The 21,902-nt window shown below is 39.1% G+C and overlaps 1 protein-coding gene across 8 annotated transcripts in view; it reads left to right on the plus strand.

Annotated features, from left to right (window-relative positions):
* GAB1 (GRB2 associated binding protein 1) overlaps positions 1-21,902 on the plus strand; it is a 127,571-nt gene that overhangs the window by 92,465 nt on the left and 13,204 nt on the right. For 5 of the 8 annotated variants that reach the window (XM_049709527.1, XM_049709531.1, XM_049709532.1 and 2 more), the window contains exons 3-9: positions 2,901-3,126; positions 3,486-3,566; positions 8,441-9,042; positions 10,473-10,558; positions 10,749-11,052; positions 18,848-18,937; positions 20,675-20,768. In XM_049709527.1, coding sequence (XP_049565484.1) covers positions 2,901-3,126; positions 3,486-3,566; positions 8,441-9,042; positions 10,473-10,558; positions 10,749-11,052; positions 18,848-18,937; positions 20,675-20,768 — 1,483 coding nt within the window. The remainder of the gene's footprint in view (positions 1-2,900; positions 3,127-3,485; positions 3,567-8,440; positions 9,043-10,472; positions 10,559-10,748; positions 11,053-18,847; positions 18,938-20,674; positions 20,769-21,902) is intronic. The other 3 variants (XM_049709528.1, XM_004263597.4, XM_004263598.3) reach the window with 3 other exon arrangements.

Consider the following 21,902-nt stretch of genomic DNA (forward strand, 5'->3'; position numbering starts at 1 on the left):
AGTGAACATTATGGAGGTTTCTCTCTAGTTCTTGCCTCCGAGAAGTATACATAAGTCTTCCCATATTGTGAACAAGATTTTTTTGCTTAAAAAGGAACCTTTGAATCCCAGTCCTTTTGTCAGAAAATGGAGAGGCTCTTGCAGCTATAAAAGAGTAAAACACTTTCATCATTCACAGGTGGCAGAAATGCAAGGTTAAAAATGAGATAGTCCCATTGTGTTAATAAAACAAGGCCAAACAAAAGTGATTGCTTGGCTGGGTGACTTTTTTCCCCACTTAAGATGAATCACTCAGTTCGTTTAGTATATAGCCATCCAGTTTAGAAAATATATTGAAGGAAAAGTGTATCTATAAAAACAATGACTTGAAAAAAACAAAACAAAACAACTGCCTGGAAAAGTTATTTTAGGAGTTACAGTGGAAAACTAGAATTCATACTATTTTATACGGTAAAGTTTTTCCAGTGTTTAGTTTGATTTTGTTTGGTCAGAACTAAACATTGAACTGGATTATACAATTTTACCATATCTCTGTGGTAGAAGAAAGAAGTATATAAAATATACTTGTGAATACACCCTGTAGGCTACATAGAATACAGCAACTACTTTCTGATTCCTCTGCTTTTTTTTTCTCCTCAATGTTGTATATATTTTTCTTAAGGTCTTTAAAGGGTAAATATTTTTCATAGTTCTCTGAAGTTTAACACTCCACAAGGATTTACTCTGAGTCACTGATTAATCTAGGGCATTTCAAATCCCCTTAAATACATCTGTTTATATTTGTTTCAAAATCAAAACAGTAAAACATTTCATAGGGTATGTTATAAACACTATTTATAACCAGCATCAATTAGATATGATGAGGTACTTATGAGTTCCTGCGAAATTACGCCATTATCTTGTATAAATGTCGAAAAATTAATTTATTCTTTTCTCACTATCATCTGTTCTGGCCTTTCATAAATAAGAAAGAATGAATTAATTTCTGTCATAAAGTGTTAGCTTTTGTTAGATGAGCTTGTGTGAAGACTTGACATTGCGTGCAGCGTAGCAAAGATAGAACATTAGAAATTAGCTCAAGTTCTCCTTAACCCAGGCCGAAGTCTCCAACAGAAAGAAATTTTCATACTCGGTTAGCATCTAGCAGGGCTCACAGAGATTTCTGGAAGAGCAAATTCCAAACTGCACGTGCAGGTGAAGGGGTCTTGCAGATTGGGGATTGCTTTCACCTCTTCCAACCGGGTATAGAGAAAGTGCTAATAAGTGAGTTTCTGTTGGGTGAATGGAGTGTTTTTGAGCATCTGCCCCAGGAGTTCTGATCCTTTTGGTTTGCTTTGGGGACCCACAATTAAAGATAAACTAATGAAAGGTAGCCATACTCACGTGTTATCATTCAAGCTTTACCATTAGGATATGAGCTTCTCTGCCTAGGAAGAAGAGTTTTGAAATAAGCTACATAAACTTGGCTGTAGTGCATATGTGGATGTTAATGTTGAATACATAAAGACCTCATCAAAAGCACATGGACTTATTCTGTAGAATCTAGAGAAGAGAGAGCAGACCTTTCGCTCTTCCCTGGGGAATTGACAGACCAAATGACCTGCCTGTTATTCTATTCTGTAGAACATATTAAGTCTTCTTACCACTTTTTAGCATCGTTAGATACTGTTTTGTTGTGAAAAATCTCAGTTTCAACCCAGCCTTTTCTGTTCTAATATAAACAGACAATAAACAGATTTGTTTATTCAAATATGAGCATTTACCTTTTTTTCTGGATTTATAGCCCCGTATTCCTAACCAGACTAACAATTTTTCTTTTGGGCCCTCAAAATTTTCCTTGGTTGTGTCAGTGAGATTTTCTTTCTAGGCTTTCAACTTGTTTTCAAATTACTTCATTCTACACAATTTAGCTATGTTCATATGTCTTCTCAGAATGTAGTTAAGTGCTTAATAAATTACTTCTTTACCTGCTGACCCCTTTTGCATTAAAATACTACAGAAATCCGATAACGGCAAATGAGGCTATGAGCGGAGGGAAGAGGTGATGCCTTAAAGAAAAGCTCTTTCCTTAAATGTGAATCCTGGAGTTAGACATATTTCTCCCTAGTCGGTGGCTAAGAAATAGAAAAGAGTGAACAGCAAGACAAACATGGGGTAAAGAGCTGGCCCTGGTACACACAGCACCATGGGCCTGTAGATACCACATAATAAAATGGGTCTCCTTGGAAGGTTGGCTTGCCTTAGAAAGTGCTTTATTATCATGAAAAAAAAGTCTGCTGGTGCTTGTGCTAACATCTCCATTCCCAGTAACCTCAAAACCAAAGAGCGTTCAAGGCAACATTAACCAAGGCTTTTTTTTTTTTTTTTTTTTTGCGTACCCTGAGGCTTGCGGGATCTTAGTTCCCCCACCAGGTATCGGACCTGGGCCCTGGCAGTGAAAGCGCCAAGTCCTAACCAGTGGACCGCCAGGGAATTTCCACCCATGGCTTTTTTAGAGCCTCTGGAAGAAAGAACCCTACCCTTCAGATCTCTTTAACAAGAACCAGTAATTTTCTGTGTCAGCATTGCCATTTAGGTAGCACGTATTTTAACTGACACTGTCCTGGTTTATCCTGTTTCCGTGTGTTTAAACGATCTATCTCCAAACTTTCGAGTAGCTGGTCACAAAGCACCGAGCTGATCTCCCTGTGCTATGCGGCTGCTTCCCACTAGCTATCTGTGGGATAGGGAGGGTAGGAGGGAGACGCAAGAGGGAGGCGATATGGGGATACATGTATACGTCTAGCTGATTCACTTTGTTATACAGCAGAAACTAACACACCATTGTAAAGCAATTATACTCCAATGAAGATGTTAAAAAAAATGGGATGGACAGTGACGGTCACACTTGGGTGTTGCAGATCCTGTGAAGCCACCTGGCAGCTCCTTACAAGCACCGGCTGATTTACCACTGGCGATAAATACAGCACCACCATCCACCCAGGTGGATGCCTCCTCTGCCGCTCCACCTCCTCCATATCAGCTCATTAGCCTTCCACCACACCTGGAAACCCTTGGCATCCAGGAGGATCCTCAAGACTACCTCTTGCTAATCAACTGTCAGAGCAAGAAGCCCGAACCCACCAGGTAACTCACCTGTGTCTCTGTGCGTGTACGTGCATACCCTTAGGCATCTTACCTTTAAACTTTTTAAAGCCTGATTTGAAGGCTTAAAAGTAACCATCTGTAGAAGCTCATCTTTTAGGCTTATAATTCAGGTTGATGTTCCTCCACGAACGATTTCCGATATTCAGGAGATTTTATTGGAGAAGCACATTGTCTGTCATTTTTGGCAAAGAACGCTTGCGCCTTCACGGCTCCTTTGGAAATCTGTCTCCTGTGTCTTAGTCCTTGTTACAGGTTCACAGTGTTACTTGCTTAACAGATTTCACTGATTTATATATAAATGGTGATCTTGCTCCATTTCTTATGTGATTGTAAACCAGCCAAGGGTCATCTTTTGTTTCTGAAGAAGGAGATGAATACCTACTGCTAGAAGATTTTGAAAGCAAAACGATCCCATTGCAGTGAGTGTGTTGTGGTTGCTTTGGATCTGTGTGAGAAATTAATCATACAGGTAAAATCCCACTATAGCAAATGCTATGGAATACACAAACCGGATGTTAGTGAAATTTGATGAAATCAAATATATTGCTAAAAACTTTGAAACTTTCAAATCTTCACACCTAGCAATGAAGCAGCGCTTACCACAGGCCTTGACTTTGCAGATTTTTAAGTAGAATGAAGTATATGGATTTCAGTACTTGACCAAAGACATCATAAAACTTTCCCGAATCCTTGGTTTCCCTGTCATCTTGATCTCTGCTCCCATACCCCTCTTTTCTTCTAAGCTATGAGATATTTTAATTTAATCATTCTTCTCATTTGATGTTGAATCATTGGAAGACTGGAGGTAACAGTGAGAACTGAGCCAGAACTTGATGATCACAAGGGCTGTCATACCGTTAATAGCTATGTGACAACTAGTGATATTGGGTATATTTATTATCTTAATCTGCAATATTAAGGAGGGAGGTGAATTGCATTGAAATATAAAAGATTTTTTTTAAACAGGGATATTAGATTCAAGCATTATTTTTATGAAAAAAAAAGGATTTTTTCATGTCAAAAGTGACTGTTACTGGGCTAAAGGATCATACAAAACCCTTGTTCAAAAATTTTTATATAGGGGCTTCCCTGGTGGCACAATGGTTGAGAGTCCGCCTGCCGATGCAGGGGACTCGGGTTCGTGCCCCGGTCCGGGAAGATCCCACGTGCCACGGAGCGGCTGGGCCCGTGAGCCACAGCCGCTGAGCCTGCGCGTCCGGAGCCTGTGCTCCGCAACGGGAGAAGCCACAACAGTGAGAGGCCTGCGTACCGAAAAAAAAAAAAAATTTTTTTTATATAGAATTTGTTAAGATCCACAAATTAGTTTCTGTGAACCATTCCCTGAGATAGTGGAAATAGCTCACAAATCTTCCAAAGATGAGTTTCTATATATTTGTTGTAATGGGATTTTACCTGTAAAAGTTAAAAAAAAAAAAAAGGAGGAAAAATTATAAATCAACACTGGTTAATATCAAATTCTAACTTGATTTTTGCTTGTTTGCTGTGAGAATTTAAAATTATACACTCGCAACGTTGTTGCATATGCTACTAATAACTAAGATTTTATTTTAGGGAGCTCCACAATTATTTTTCCATCTCAGCTTTTCAAAAGCCAACAGCTAAGTGACAGTTTTCAGTACACTTTCTTTTTATATAGTGTCTTTCATTGATCTCATTGGTATCATAACTTTCCTATTGTAGTAGAAATTGTGCTCAAAATCATTACTCAGATATATTTTGTATCTGTATTTTGCAAAAGTGACAGTTAAATAGCAAATATTTGTGAAGTACTCGCTGAGGGCCCACTTTCGCTAGGTGCTATGAAGGTACAAACTAAGTACATAAGATAAAGCCCCCTTAGATTCAGTCACCTTCAGAGTTTAAAAGTAAATCTTGTGAAGGAATCAAAACATGCAAGCATGAAGTGCTTATAGGTGAAGGTAAGATGTGAGCATTGCCTTGCAAACTCCCGTTCATCCTGCAACACTCAGCTCAGACATCTGCTCCTCTAAGGAGGCATTCCACTAAACTCCCAGGCTGGATTAAATGCCTCTCAGGGTTTTCAGAGAATCCTGGTTGTACCTCCATGTCTCTGTTTTATTGGGTTGGCCAAAAAGTGCCTTCAGTTTTTTAAGTAAAAATAAAAGACACATCTTTCATTTTCACCAAGAGCTTTATTGAACAACATATTCACCCTTTTGTTCCACTGTCTTCTGCCATTTTTCAGGCAACTTCATAATTCCATCTTCCCAAAACTTTTTATCTTTTTGAGCAAAGAACTATTCCAGGTGCCTTTTACAGTCTTCCAGGGAATTGAAATTTTTTCCATTAAGAGAATTTTGTAAACACCGAAATAAATGGAAATCCAAAGGTCCAATGTCTGGTGAACACGGCGGATGAGTCAGAACTTCCCAGCCAAGCTGTAACAGTTTTTGTCTGGTCATCAAAGAAACATGTGGTCTTGCGTTATCCTGATGGAAGATTATACGTTTTCTGTTGACTGATTCTGGACGCTTTTCATCAAGTGCTGCTTTCAGTTGGTCTAATTGGGAGTAGTACTTGTTGGAATTAATCGTGTGGTTTTCCGGAAGGAGCTCATAACAGAGGACTTCCTTCCAATCCCACCATATACACAACATCACCCTCTTTGCATGAATACTGGCCTTTGGTGTGCTTGGTGGTGGTTTATTTCGCTTGCCCCACACTCTCTACCGTTTCACATTATTGTACAGTATCCACTTTTCATCACCCGCCACAATTTGTTTTAAAAACGGAACGTATTCATTACGTTTAAGTAGAGAATCGCATGTGGAAATAGGTCAAGAAGGTTTTCTACACTTAATTTATGTGGAATCCAAACCTCAAAGCGATTAAAACATAACCAAGCTGGTGGAAATGATTTTCAACACTTGATTTGGATATTTTGAGTACGTCAGCTATCTCCCGCGTGGTATAACGTTGATTGTTCTCAGTTAATGTCTCGATTTGATCGCTCTCAACTTCAGCTGGTCTACCTGACTGTGGAGCATAGCCCAGTGAGAAATCTCCAGCACAAAACTTCGCAAACCACTTTCGACACATTCGATCAGTCATAGCACCTTCCCCATACACTACACAAATCTTTCTTTGTGTTTCAGTTGCATTTTTACCTTTCTTGAAAGAATAAAGCATAATATGCTGAAAATGTTGCTTTTTCCTTCCATTTTCAATATTAAAATGGCTACAGAAAAGTTCACCAATTTTGATAAGTCTTTTTTTTTAAATGCACGCTGATATGACAGCTGTCACATACAATCTAACAAAACTGTTTCAAACGAAGTTAAAGACAACTAAGTGCTACTAGAACCATCTTACGGAAAAAACGGAACGAACCTTTTGGCCAGCCCAGTATCACAGAATTGGAAATAGCTTAATAATTTTATGTATTCTCCACTACACTCTAAGCTAGTCAAAGACAGGGAACTTAGTACTCATTGTACTTCTAGCTTCTTCTTAACTTCACGTTTGAATTAAATCAAGTACAAATTTTAGAATATGTGTTAGAAATTCCTAGAAAGGTCAGTGCAAGTGTTTTTGAGAGGGAGGGTGAGATGCCTCATAGGAGGAGTAGCCTCAGTGCCCAGGGGAGTTGTTTGCAGGCTTTTTTGTAGTTCCTACGGCCTGTAGGAACCCTTAAAGGGACTTTCTCTGAATAGGTGAGTGACCTGAAAACCACGTTTTGGAAATATTGATCTTCTAGCAGTCCTGGTCCTATGGATGGTATGATAGATTGGAAGAGGGAGAAACTAGAGGAAAGAAGTTTGCTGAGGGAGGGGTCCGTGGTGTAGATCTCAGCAGAGATACGGACCTGAACTTGGGGTGGTAACAGTGGGAACAGAGTCGGGGAATGGGCGATTGGCTAGAAAGAAGCACTTTGTGCCCAAGTGATGGTGGTGATCAAAGAGAATGAATCCAAGTTGATTCGATTTTGAGTTTAGAGAATCTGGGATAAAGACATTTCATGGCAAGTCAGAAAGGACCACCAATGTGAGAAGTAAGTTGAGTTTAGTTTGGTATACATGAGCAAGGGAACACTGGGATAACCAAGTAGCAATACGTTTGAACCGTTTGTAAATACAGAACTCGGAGTTTGGTGAGAAGATAGCAGTTGTCAGCATTCAGTAGAAGGGGAAGTTAACGGGAAAGGAGGAGTTTTTAATGGTGTGTGCTGTAAAGACTTAGAGGACTGATTTCTGTTGGCCATTTCCAGGTTGGAGAGACAGGAAGAAAGAGGCAGTCAGTGAAACAAGGGCATAATCAGTGAGGAACAAGGAAAGTCAGGATATTGCAATAAAGGTCCTCGGATACTCGCGGGGGAGAGTTTCAGTGAATAAATGCAATACACAGCGCCAGATGTTACCAAGAAATCAGAGAGATGTGCCCTTAAAAAAAAAACTATCACAAGTTATTTGTTTTAAATATTGAGTTTAAATTCCTACAGGACTTTGGACAACACACATAGGTAGTTAAGGTATCTTGTTTAGCCTTAAGGGAGGACCAGCGTTCGGGTATTGGTAGCTTCATTTTGACTTATTCCCAAATTTCGTGATACCACAAAATACAGAGATCAAAAATGTACCCAAAGCATAAAATACACTCTAATGAGATTTCTCAAGGTGAATTATTGTTTGGAGTTGGCTAACTCCTTGCTTTGTATTTTGATTCTTTTCATAGTATTGGCTAAATATTTGTTAAAGAAAATAAATAGAAAAGAAGATACACAAAACCTATCAAGTTGCCACCTCCTTGTAGATCACATTGAATTTATTCAATACCAGGTAATCATTAGATTTTTCATTTATCAGAACAACAGAGTTGCCACAGGTGGGCTAAAGAGCAATGGATCACCTTGATAAACTGTTGGCACGAGGTTTTTGCATGCTTTTCAGAGGAAGTGCTTTTCCTGGTGTCTTGTGCCTTAATCATTTATCTTCCTCCAAGTTTTGTACCTTTCTAATTACAGTGCTTCAGGGATTGTGGTTTTACGTGTGGACTTACTAGGTGGAGTTGGGGGGTGTGGACAGGTACAGAACAAGATTAGGGAGAATGCTTTTGGTTTTGTGGTGGCGGTTTTGTTATCTGGTGTATAATCATAAAAACTCAGGAACATTCGCGCTTTCAATCAGATGGGTCACACACACCAAAAACTTGAATGAAAAAACCATGGAGTTTGATTGCTAAGCTAGAAATATATTTATTAAAATGTAGTCTTCGGTCTTCACCGTGTTTTCTGTCATTAACAATTTTTATTTAGAACGCATGCTGATTCTGCAAAATCCACCCCTTCGGAGACAGACTGCAATGATAACGTCCCTTCTCATAAAAATCCTGCTTCCTCCCAGAGCAAACATGGAGTGAATGGCTTTTTCCAGCAGCAGATGATGTATGACTCTCCACCGTCTCGGGCTGCATCCATTTCCGTAGACTCCAGCCTTTATAACCTGCCCAGAAGTCACTCCCATGACGTCTTACCAAAGGTGTCTCCTTCAAGTACCGAAGCCGACGGAGAGCTCTATGTTTTTAATACCCCATCCGGGACCTCGAGTGTAGAGCCTCAAATGAGGCATGTATCTATTAGTTATGACATTCCTCCAACACCTGGTAATACTTATCAGATTCCACGAACATTTCCAGAAGGAACCTTGGGGCAGACGTCAAAGCTAGACACTATTCCAGATATTCCTCCACCTCGGCCACCGAAACCGCATCCAGCTCATGACCGATCTCCTGTGGACACGTGTAGCATCACACGCACAGCCTCTGACACTGACAGTAGTTACTGTATCCCGACAGCAGGGGTGCCACCGTCCCGTAGTAATACCATTTCCACTGTGGATTTGAACAAATTGCGAAAAGGTCAGCTCCAGTTGGCTTTTCCTGGCTTAGAGGTTAATGATAGAAAATCTCTTTTTCTGAGTATTTGTTCTTGGACGCTTAGTGTGACATTAAATGGCAGTCCCTTTTTTCTTCAGCGCTGCAGTTACCCACTCGGGTAGCGAAGCTGTCAGAGCCTCAGTAGATCCCAGGAAGTGTGTTTGTGCAGGCAGCGTGTGCCTGTGTACATGTTGTGGTGGAAGGGAGAAAGACGAGGAGATTTTCATCCCTAAGAAGTATAGCCTTAGTAATACTTCCCTGCCTCAGGGAGTGTGCACCACTCTCTCTCACTTCCTCTACATCCTGGGTGAGCAGACCCAATGGGGAAGAGACACAGGAAATGGACCAGCCGCAAAGCCTTTCCCAGTCATACCCTTTCCCGTATTTGTGTCCTATTACGGCCGCTTCTGTGTCACATCTGTTGGGCTCTGTTTCCTTCCTTCCCAGATCAACGGTTTTTACGTTATGTCTACCAGGTGATATTCAGTTGCAATCGGGTCATTCTGCTTTTTGTTTGTTTGATTCTATTTATTTTTAAAGCTCTGAATCTTCTCTCCCCTTACCCCTTAGCCACTTCACTGACTCCTGTACCATCTTCCTAGAGCCTGCCAAAAGTTATAGACTCTGAGAGGAGAAAAATTGAGTCTGGGTTAGCCTCTGAGGGTCCTAAAGTCCTGAAAATAAAAAGCCCAAGTTTAAAAGGCACCCACCCTAAAAACTACATCTGACACTTCTGGATTTTGTGGTAGAGTTATCCAGCTGTTCTAAAGAAGTTAAAGATTTGATGCCTTGTGGATGGTACTTACGTCAATACTTATTTAGCCATTTAACACCAATTTCTAACTTCTTTCTCGAAATGGCTGTAATGTGTCTTGAGGTGGTTATAAGTTAGTGAGATATAAGTTATACCCAAGGGTGCAAAAGATAAGAAAACAGAAGTATTTCTTCTCTCCATCTTTAAATAACCCATCTCACTGTCATAATCAAATACTGGTACTGGGGCTTCCCTGGTGGCGCAGTGGTTGAGAGTCCGCCTGCCGATGTAGGGGACACGGGTTCGTGCCCCGGTCCGGGAGGATCCCACATGCCGCGGAGCGGCTGGGCCCGTGAGCCATGGCCGCTGAGCCTGCGCGTCCGGAGCCTGTGCTCCGCAGCGGGAGAGGCCACAGCAGTGAGAGGCCCGTGTACCGCAAAAAAAAAAATACTGCTACTGGTTAGCATATGAATAAATGTCTGCATTTTCTAGTGGCTTAATGTTTCAATTCAAGATGTTATTCTGTGAGCATCCTTTTTAAGATCTGTGTGTGTGCATGCATGCATATATGAAAAGAGAGAGAGAGAAGGTCATTCCTGATTACTCTGGGGACTGGCAAAGATGGGGAGAAATATTGATAGTTTATTCTCTGTTTTAGATGCTAGTTCTCAAGACTGCTATGATATTCCACGAACATTTCCAACTGATAGATCTAGTTCACTCGAAGGCTTCCACAACCACTTTGTAAGTATAATTGACCTTGGCATCATCAAGTGTATTTCACTGTCAAAACCTTCGCACTTAGGACCCTGAGACTAAATGAGATCCTGAAAAAAAGTCCCTTCAGATCCACGTGAATAGGCATAACTTACAATTGTGTTTTCCTGTTTGACAGTAGTTCTTCTTTATTAAAAGAAATGTATGTGTGTTTTAGAAAATCAAAAATGTATTGACAGTGGGGAGTGTATCAAGCGAAGAACCGGATGAAAATTATGTCCCCATGAATCCCAACTCTCCTCCACGACAACATTCCAGCAGTTTCACGGAACCAATTCAGGAAGCAAATTATGTGCCAATGACTCCGGGGACATTTGATTTTTCTTCATTTGGAATGCAAGTGCCTCCTCCCGCTCATATGGGCTTCAGGTCCAGCCCGAAGACCCCTCCTAGAAGGCCAGTTCCTGTTGCAGACTGTGAACCACCCCCCGTGGATCGGAACCTCAAGCCAGACAGAAAAGGTAAGGAGAGCGTGGCATGGTAAAAGGGCCGGGGGTTGCCAGTTGAGATCTGCATTTAACTATCGTTAAATCCAAAACAGAATCGGGACTAGAAATTCAGAAGTATTTCATATTACCTAAGTTACCAGCTTGTTTAAGTAAAGTAGTAGTGCTGTGTATAGATTAATAATTATTATGTCATACGTTGATGCCCAGGTGAGATTTTTTTAAGACTCCTATCTCTGGAGCAGAGGTTACAAACTAAACTATTCACAAGGATTGGCAAGCAACAGGAGATAATTAGGAGAGACTGGAATGCCCTTGGCCCGGCCAAATGGAGTCACTAATTACTGCCTGGCTACAATCCTTTGTGGACTTGTGAAACTAACATGGGCCCCCTAGAGGAAAATCTTCTGATTATCAAAAGAAGTCAAAAATTTGGGGGTTTTTATATGTATTTTCTTTTGATTTTTAAGTTCTACCAGCTAGTTTAATTATTTAAAAAAAAACAAAACATTGCAGACCGTACCACAGACTTTTACAAGCTAGATATGGTCTTTGGCTGGTCTTTTGTAACCTCTCCTCCAGAGTATTTAATATCAAATCAGACTTGAGATTATTAGTGCACTTGCCACGATTCATTAAGAACAGTAAGGTTGCTTGTATACTCTTTGCATTCTGTGCATATAACAACTTTTTAAAAATGATTCTGCCTTTGCTGGGGTGTAAACAAATGCTTCTAGTCTATTCTTTCATACTGGCCTTCATAAGTAACATTAAATTCTAAGGTGGCATGGTTGGTTAAGAACTCAGTGTAAAAGAAACTTTTCAGCCAATCTGGTAATATGTACCCAAGTTTTTGAAATTTGGGTTCAAGTGGCTAAACCCCAGCCAGCCAGCTGTGTTGCCGCAGGCTGCAAGTGTGATTGAATCTCGACAACCAAGAAAGTTAGTGTATCGGCTGTGAGATGCGTGGCACAATTTCTGGGGAATTCAGCGCATTTGAAGAGTCTCGTATGCTCTATGTAGCTGTTTTTAAAAAGCATGTAATGTTTGCATCAATTTCTCATTAACCTGGGCTTGGATCATTAATAGTCATTCTAATTAAGTTCCCGGTGTGGGGGACAGAGACTGAGACTCAGAGTATCTTAAGAAAATGAGTTTTGTTTTGTTTTGCTTTTAAGAAAGTAAATGAAAAGAGAACGTTAGCGGCAACTGAGACACTCCTGGGAGGCTGTCACTTTGTCCTGCTCTCCCTGCATTTCTGTCCTCTGGAAACTCTTTGATCCTGCTTTGCTCTCCCTCACATTCTTTCCTTCTTTCCTGTTTTCCTTTACGCTGCATCCTCTACTTTCCGGCTTTCTGCTGTCAGAGAGCTTTGGCCTCTGATGCCCCTGCGTGGCCTCGATTCCGCCCCGTGCCTCCTTTTTATGGGCCCTCGCAGCTTCCACACCTGCTGCTAATTGCCTTGTTCATTATTGACTCACTCCAGATCGCTCAGGGAAAGTTTGATTGGTCTCGTTTGTCTGTCCACATCAGGCCACAAGACAGATTGTAGATTGCAGGCGAGCCCACGTGCTGGCTGCTGTTGGGTCAAGGGCTCATCTTTGCTCGGACAGCTGGAAGGATGGTCGCACCCCCGGTCACCCCAGAGGCCCCAGCAGCAGAGCCATGATCAGGGCTGGCTATTTTAGAAACAGTGTGAGCATCCCAGGCTTTTTAGGTGATAACTTTTCCTTTTGTTTCTCTTGGTCCTCATTTGTTTTTAAATCTATTTAGACATCCCTCGTCATTTTCTTCTTTGCATACAACACACAAAAGTATGTTTGGACATGTATAGGTTTATAATTGAGCCCACAGAGGGTGGAAGGATTAAGATACAAGTGTCAGGAAGTACTTGAAACATCGAAACCCTCATTTTAATGCGAAACTGGTTCTCTCCTTCTTTTCCTGTAATTAGCGCATGTTGGCAGCAGATCGCTAGTTTTTGACACCAAACGTAACCGTTTTATATCTTGAGGTCCCCACATAAATATGGTCATGGTGTGCTGTGGGTGATGCATGGAGCTCTGAGTCCTTGCGGCTTTGCTCCCCTGCCTCTCCTTCCTCCCTTCAGGATCTGCTTAACACAGTTTGAAAATTCCCAGTATATTTCACAGTTAATGGTTTCACGTGGTAAGCGCAATGCAGAATCAGAAAAGGTCCCTATTTACATGTTGGAAAGTTTTAGGATCGTAATGAAATGCCTTTAGTATCATCTAGGTCTGACAGAGTTCACGTACCCTCATATTGTAGTATATGTTATTTTATGTAGGCAGCATAATAAAATGGCATGTGTATTATACATCATATATATTGCATACATGTGTAATTAAACCTCCCTATGTAAATATATAGTGAAAGTACTATATATTCTAGTACATGAGAGACTGTCCTAGTCCTCTAAACCAACCAATGGTGACCCTACTGTAGAACAGAACAAAGTAGGTTCCTTGGTTACTTTTGGAGATTCTGTTTAGTCTTTAAAAAATTAACTGAGCTATTGAAAGACAATCTTGAGCTCATGGGCCAGATTACTGATTTGGTATCATTGCTTAGATACAAAATGAACTGAAAAAGCACCCAGAATAAAATTTCCACATAGTTTTTGGCAAATTCAAGGAGAATAATAGGTTTAGCAAAACAGTAAAGAAGTTACTTAAAGTCTTAGTTATAAAAAAAAAAGGGGGTGGGTTGCTTTTCTTATTACTCTACTTTTTAAAATAAATATGATACAAGAGAAGGCATGAGAAAGTATCTAATATTGCAAGGCAAACTTTGTCAAGTCACTTTAGAAAGTTATAGCTATTCGAGAAAAACATTTTAAAACCCAAATTCAGATCTTGGAGCAAAGTTTATCCATAAAAACTTAAACCGTAAAACAGATGTCTTATTTCATCCTGAAATTCTTCTCATGGTGCATAGCATCTGATGAGTCTGTTTTCATTTCAAATTTTGTGACATCAGATACATAAGTCTGTCTATTGTTCTAATATCTCTTATTAACTAAATCTCATAATAAGCAAACCTTATTCTATAAAATATGGCTTGATTAGTTCTAAAACTCAATATAACTAACTCAACACCCAGTATAACTGGTTTCTGTGATCATCTTCTTGGGAAGGGTCTACAATAAATGAGTGACATTCTAGTCTTGTTTATACCCCCAATTATAGATGTCAGCTGCTGTAGTTAGTAGTACACATGAGTTTTTCAAATACTTCTGAGTAATTGAAGCTGCAGAAATACGTGCATGTTTTAAACACTTACATTCAATGTATTTTCATGGACACTTTACCCAATCACCCAACTGTGGTAGCTATATTTTCACCCATACTATTTCTGTCACAATAGTATTTGTCCTGAACCGTATCTTGTGTATATTAACAGAGGAGAAAATCATAATTTACATGTACTGTGTTAAATATTAGGAAAGCAGATGAGTCATTGGAAATGCAGGACAAATTCTGTTTTGATTACTTCAACTGAAACTTTTATATTTTAATGGAAAAGCAACTTTGTAAAGTTTGGAACATTTCTATAAGATATTGTGATTTCTCTTAAAGTAAGTCTTTGCATAAATCTACCAGATTTCATCTGTGCATTTAACTGGGCCCATTCACTCTCTTTCTAACGTGATATAGCAGCTGTTCAAGCCTCAGATATACTGTCTTTATATTTTGTTTTGTTTGGCTTTGTCCATTCATGGCTTTCTGCAGTAGATCTGACCATTAGTTATTGTATTGGTTTTAAAAAAGCAGTGCGAGGTTACTTCTGGTGTTTTCGTATGTTCATGTGGTTAAAATATCTTCAGGTCCTGCTGGATCTTCACTTTGCTGTAGGAAGGATCCAGAAGACCAGTCGAGAAGCTTCCCTAGGTGGATCTTTTTGGTATCTTTGCTATAAATATTTGCTCAAGAGAGCTTCTAAAGAAGTTTTTTGAAAGCGATTAAAAATTAACATGCTTTTGGGCTTCCCTCGTGGCGCAGTGGTTGAGAGTCCGCCTGCTGATGCAGGGGACCACGGGTTCATGCCCCGGTCCGGGAAGATCCCACATGCCGCGGAGCGGCTGGGCCCGTGAGCCATGGCCGCTGAGCCTGCGCGTCCGGAGCCTGTGCTCCGCAATGGGAGAGGCCACAACAGTGAGAGGCCCGCGTACCGCAAAAATAAAAAAAATTAAATTAAATTAACATGCTTTTGAAAAACTACTTTTATACTATAATAAATGTTTGGAAGATGGATAAATGATACCAGTAAATATAGCTAGATTTTAATAAACAAGTATTAAAGTTTGACTCTCAAGTCAGATTTTTGGGTTGGTGGTTACAGTTTAAAGGAAATGAGTACAGAGTGCATTTTTACAGCACAGCCTGTACGTGCGGGTTTTTTTACCCAAATATTCCTGACCTTCCAATATAATTATCATTATTATAGTCCCCTTTATACAATGAGACTATTCAAACAAGTGTAAAAGTTTTTCAGTGTGCTACCTTGATTGCTCCTTGGAATTAGCAGAGGATAATGTTGTGAATTATTTTTCTTCTTTCTTGATTTCTGAGATGCCTACTGGAAATAGTAGCATCATCTGTGAAACTTCAGATAAGTGAATAATTTAGGCTAAGTTAGACCTATAATGATAGAGAAAATAAATTTTCCACTTTGAGTTGAATTTATGTAAGCAATACCTATTAAAATAATAATCGTGTATGGACTTTTCAAAAAGGACTGCATCTGCTTCTTTGAAGCATGACCTCGTATGACTGCCTTGACCATATCTGGAATGATCAACTTTTGAAACAACATTCAGTTGCTTTTTTTCTTTTTTTTCCTTCAAAGGCAAACACAAAGTTATGACATTGATCAGATTAAACACCACCATCAGATTAAGCTTTAAGAGAACCGCAGCTCATCAAAACAGATTGAAGGGCCTCCCAGTTATAGGATGTACCCTCTGATAGGTCTGGGGTCTGGAAACCCAAGGAAGGACAGGTGGCTTCTCTAAAGAAGCTCCCATTTAGTGGGAAAGTGGAAAAGTAAACACATTATCATAATTAGCACAGATGGGGGCTTGTGGTTGAGGTTAGCTCTTGGCCCTGCAGGCTGTCTCCTCTGAGGAGAATCTCAGAGGGTGAGTGGCAATGAAATGATGATAGAGGATCTTCTATCAGAATAAACAGCATACCCAGATCCTTTAAAAAGAGGGGACTGGCTCAGAGTCTTGGGTGGGAGGGAGGAAAGTATGAATGCAGGAATGAATGCCAAATGCCTGGCAGGTGCCAGCTCCTGGGGGTTTTATAATCCATGCTAATGAGTTTGGGCTTTATTCTGAGAACACCATTAAAGGGTTTTATGTAGGCAAGTAACATAATCAGGTCGGCCCCTAGAAAGCTCATTCTAAGATTTAAGGATACCATAGGGGAAAAATGGTATTTTTTAATGCAAACTGTTATAAAATCACACTTTTTGTCAGCATCTTCTTTAAAGAGTGCTTTGCCCGGTGTTCCAAACCTAGGGTTCTTGACGCCTTGCTTTAGAGATGATCAGACAGGAAGGCATAACAAAAGTCCCTGTCCTGACTCGAAATAGCTGCCTCCACTTGGAGACCTAGAGTGAGTGATTTTTACAAGTTTGGAGGCCACTTGGAGTGTAAGTGGAGGTCATTTAGCCATACCGTGTGAGTTCACTTTCAGAAAAACAAACCAGGTAAGTGCAGTGCACATTAAAAAAAGGAAGCCAGGACTTCAGACTTACAGATTCTTTAATTTTCTTGGATAAATGAAAACAAACGATTGCCATTATAAATAGAAAGTAAAATTGATAAAGGGAAATCAGAGAGAACGTGGAATCTAGAGTAACTCTTAAGAGATCTGCTATGGCAACTGCAGACAGAGGAAACAAAGCAGGTGTGGTGGGTCCCAGAAGATAAATTCCATTTCGAACATGCAGTGTGAAAGCCTACAGAACCTCCATGTGGGGTGACTTTGTAGGTATGCCAATAAGGATCTTAGGGGAGATCTGAACCAGAGGTTAAGATTTACCAAGTTGTGCTCCTAATGAGGGAGCAGATCACATGATCCAGAGATTGACAGCCCCGGGTGAGATTGTTTTAACCCCTGAGGGTTAAAGCACAATGGGGTGCTCTTTGCTAAAGAAATGCGTCAGGTCGCTTTCTTTGTTCAAACCTAATCTAGCTGAAGCCTCCTTGTAACTGTCTTGGATTTAAAAGCTGAGGCTCAAGTGAGTTATTTAACACTGTTGACTCTTAGAATTTGAGAATCAGTGTATCCCCAGAGTTGGTTCATTTGCTGCCTCTGCTTTAGTCTTATCTCATACCCTTTATTGTGGCACTTAAGTAATTAGAGAAGCATTCCAGTATTTGCCTCTAGGCAGCAGAGGAGAAGTACATACACCTTGGACTTTTTTTCCTTTCTCTCCTCATAAGTAATACTGAGCCATCATTTGAGTATCACTTTCATTTCTGTCTGGAACATAAATGTCAAATTGAGCCAGGCAGTAAAAATAACAAAGAAATGAAGCTACCAAAATGCCTGAGCGACTGGGTTCAATTCAGGGCAACATTTTCACCTTGAGGCGTTTGTCCTAAACTCGGGCTTAAGTTTTGCATGGAGTAGAAAATACATGGAAATTTTATAAATGCACTATTAAAAAATTCACTTAATATGGTATCTTTCTGTGAAGAGTGCCAAGGGGTACCCTTGAGAGTACTTGAGAGAGTTAGGAAATTTTCATGTTTTATAAGCTAGAAAATCACATTTTCCAGAACTTGTAGATTTTGGTCAATAAGGTGCTAGAGATCAGCATTAAATCAGCGAACTCTAATATTATTTTCCATCTAATAGATGTCAACTCAGTTTTGTACATGCCAAGGAAAAAGAGAATTTGGTGCCATTGAGAATGAAGTAGTTTAAATTCCTGATTGAAATGATATTGCTACTCTGGCATCCAGGCTTCCAGTGGGAAAAAGTATGAGGCCAGCTGCTGGGTATTAAACCTGTACTTTTCTTAAGGCTTTTCAGCAGTACTAGTACATAACAGAGATTAAACGGAAAAAAAAAAAAAAGATGGCAACTGAATTTATACTTTCCAATTCTCAAATTAAAGCTAGACAGTCAGCAGTTCCAGAATCTAGACATCTAATCCTTGCAAAATGGTGTCACGGGGGCAACCACTGAGTGTTCAGGGAAAAGAAATGCTGGTCTTGGTTTTGACTTTGGAGTAGCAGACATTGTATCAATAGAACTTCTCTAGAAGGGCGCTTTCAGGTGGTGAAGGAGTAGTCAGATTAAGGTTTTTAAAACACCTCCATCAAGTTAAGAAAGTAGGCCTTGGTACTTTCGTATGAGACACCAGACTTCAAAGAAAAGATGTACTTGCGATCTGACTGAGAGGTTTTATAATTTTTTATTGGATCCAGTTTTCTAAGGCATGTTAGAAGAGTAACTAACATGACACATGTTTTTCCTCTCTTCCTCCAAATAAAGGTAACAACTAACCAAGAAGTTATGCCACTAAAACCCTACCATCTTTTATAACAGTTTGCTTATTACGTTGTTGCATGCAGCTTCGGCGTTCCCATGGTATTGAGCATGAATGATATGCATAGCCAGACTGAAATAGTCTCCACAAACAAACTTTTGTTTATGCTTTTGAGATGTAACATGTCTGCTCAGGGCTCTGTTGCTTTTTTACAGAATCCATTTTTTTTCCAATTAAAAAAATAACATTATATTAAGAAAGTCTTCTTTTTACCAATTAGGTCAAAGTCCTAAAATTTTAAGACCCAAACCCCATGGTTTAGAGCGAACTGATTCACAAACCATAGGTGACTTTGCTACAAGAAGAAAGGGTATGTACTTTAGCACCGCATGCTGGATGGGGTGTTGGGAATTTATGTATTCTGTGATGTTGTTTCCTTTAAAAGTAAAGGAGAAGAGCCTTAAATACTATTTTGTTGTAAATAAAACTTCCCAGCGCGTAATTTCTAAAGTGAATGCTTCCCATAATATACAGCGAGTATATTTGTTATGCCATTAACAGCAGCATGTTAAATATTTGATAATATATGATATTCAGTCTTTTCCTTTTGCATTATTCTTTTAACCTTTTAGACATCAATAGAGTGTTTTCTTTAAGCTTGTGAGATGCTTGTGAGTTCCAGTTGTCTCCTGTATTTATGTATAATGTATATATTCTGTTCTGAGACAATATATAATCATTTCCATGGATTCATTATTTTATGCCATTACTTAGAATTTGACAGCTAAGCAGCTCTTAGCCTCTGTGTTTTAAAAAAAGTGCAAACATCAGAGTTAAAGAAATACTTGCAAGTGAGCACAGCATTCTGTACATGTCCATTTTAAGTGTATAGGTGAGCAAAATTATTTTAACTCAAACTTAAATCAACGTAGCCTTCAGAAAATCTCATTGAATTTTTTTGTATTTGAGTTGCCAAAAATACTTCGGCATAAACCCCAGAGAATCTACGTAATCCTTTAAAATGACTACCTATTTTATAGTTGGAAGGTAATTATAACTTGGTTGATTCAATGTACACATATATGCACAAAGACTAGAGGAGGGATGCCTGGAAAAAATGAAGACTTTTTCTTTAGAGTGGCAGGATGACGTGTAACTAAAATATTTACCTAATATGTTTAAATAGTATCCTAAAATATAATGAATATTAACAAATAATATTGTTGAAGTTCTTTTGCTCATGTCATGAATTTCTGAAAACTGAGTCTTACTTTAAGGGCGAAGAGCTCTGTGGAATATATACTGGCAGAGTAATTAATTGTCCACTGCAATCATAGGGTAAATAAGAAAAGACAACTTATAAATAAAGCTAATAGGAACATTAGCATTTATTTTTACTTAATTTGTTAAAGGATGTTGTTGGTTAAATTAAGCTAAAAATTTGAGACAGTTGTTAAATTGTGGCCTTTTCTCAGAGCAGAGTTTGAGTATAAAGATATAATTATTGCTTTGTTTTATTTGGTTCCAGACTGGGCCTGAATTAATTTAAAAGGTTTGGTTATTAATTCTTTTTGTCAGTTTTTGGTTTTGGCGAAGTTTTGTGTTTATTGCTTCCTAAACATCATTTTATATGTATAGTTGTATAAATGATGCTTCAATGTTGATGACGAGGACTGTTTTTACATAGAAAATTAAATGTCCGTGTTTGAGGATAAAATTAGTGAAAAAAATAAAATAAGGAAATAATGAAAAGTACAAATCAAGTAACTATGAAGGAATTGGGTCACATTACTCTTTCTTGTTCTCATTGTTTATATTCATAAAATATTTACTTAAGAAGCAACATGTTGTAATAATAAAGTTTTATTTAGACTTTCAGTCAACAATCAGGAAACATTATCTGATTTAGCTTTTGCCACTAATTTTTTAGCTGTGTGACCTTGGAAAAATCACATAACATCAGTGTGCTTCTTTTCATGTGTGAAACTAAGCTGGTCCTAGGTGTACAGTGGCTATAATGTATAAATAGAGATGTAGAAAGAGGGTCTTGTTTTGTTTTCCAAATTTCTGTATGCTAAAGTCTTTTTTTTTTTCTCTTTTGTTTCAGTCAAGCCAGCACCTTTAGAAATAAAACCTTTGCCAGAATGGGAAGAATTACAAGCCCCAGTAAGATCTCCCATCACTAGGAGTTTTGCTCGAGAGTAAGTCTTTGTTTAAAATACTTAGCTTGATTGTGCATTATAATGGAGAGTAACTAGAACAGTGGTTCCCAAAGGATGGTCTGGGGAGCCTCCCTTTTTGGGGTTCTGTGAAGTCAAAACTATTTTCATGAATATACTAAGATGTCATTTGCTTTTCCACTCTCCTTCTCTCATGAGTGTACACTGGAGTTTTCCAGAGGTGGCATAATATTGGACGCTATCGTTGTGACAGCTAATAGTGTATGTATTTGTGTACACTTGTCTTTTTAAATTTTTCTCTATTATAGGTAATGTGGTAAATATCAGTAGATATCACCCATATTAACCAAAGTTCCTTGGGGTTCTCAATAAATTTTAAGAGTGTGAAAGGTTCATGAGGCTAGAAATTTCTGAGAACTACTGCTCTGGAAAATACGGTAGTTTCTTGTAGGGATTATTTAATGGAGATTCATTTAAATGTATATGTGGAAATGAAAAGAATGTTTGTAGTTACAAACCTGTGTTGAATGTGTACGTGTGTGAATACATGTGTGTGTGTGTGTGTGTGTGTATGTGTATATATATATATAGTTTTTTAAAATAGTAATTCTTAAATCTTCCTTTTTATATCTGTGTCTTTCTACTTATCCTCCACATCACTAGCAATACTTTTTTCGTTGTTCTGCAGAAGGTACTTCGTTGTTGGTTTTTTTAAACATCTTTATTGCAGTATAATTGCTTTACAATGGTGTGTTAGTTTCTGCTTTATAACAAAGTGAATCAGTTATACATATGTTCCCATATCTCTTCCCTCTTGCGTCTCCGTCCCTCCCACCCTCCCTAACCCACCCCTCTAGGTGGTCACAAAGCACTGAGCTGATCTCCCTGTGCTATGCGGCTGCTTCCCACTAGCTATCTGTTTTACGTTTGGTAGTGTATATATGTCCATGCCACTCTCTCACTTCGTACCAGCTTACCCTTCCCCCTCCCCGTGTCCTCAAGTCCATGCTCTAGTAGGTCTGTGTCTTTATTCCCGTCTTGCCCCTAGGTTCTTCATGACTTTTTTTTTTTTTTTAGATTCCATATATATGTGTTAGCATACAGTATTTGTCTTTCTCTTTCTGACTTACTTCACTCTGTATGACAGACTCTAGG

Source organism: Orcinus orca, chromosome 4, assembly GCF_937001465.1.
Source record: "Orcinus orca chromosome 4, mOrcOrc1.1, whole genome shotgun sequence".
In the NCBI taxonomy this organism is placed as follows: domain Eukaryota; kingdom Metazoa; phylum Chordata; class Mammalia; order Artiodactyla; family Delphinidae; genus Orcinus; species Orcinus orca.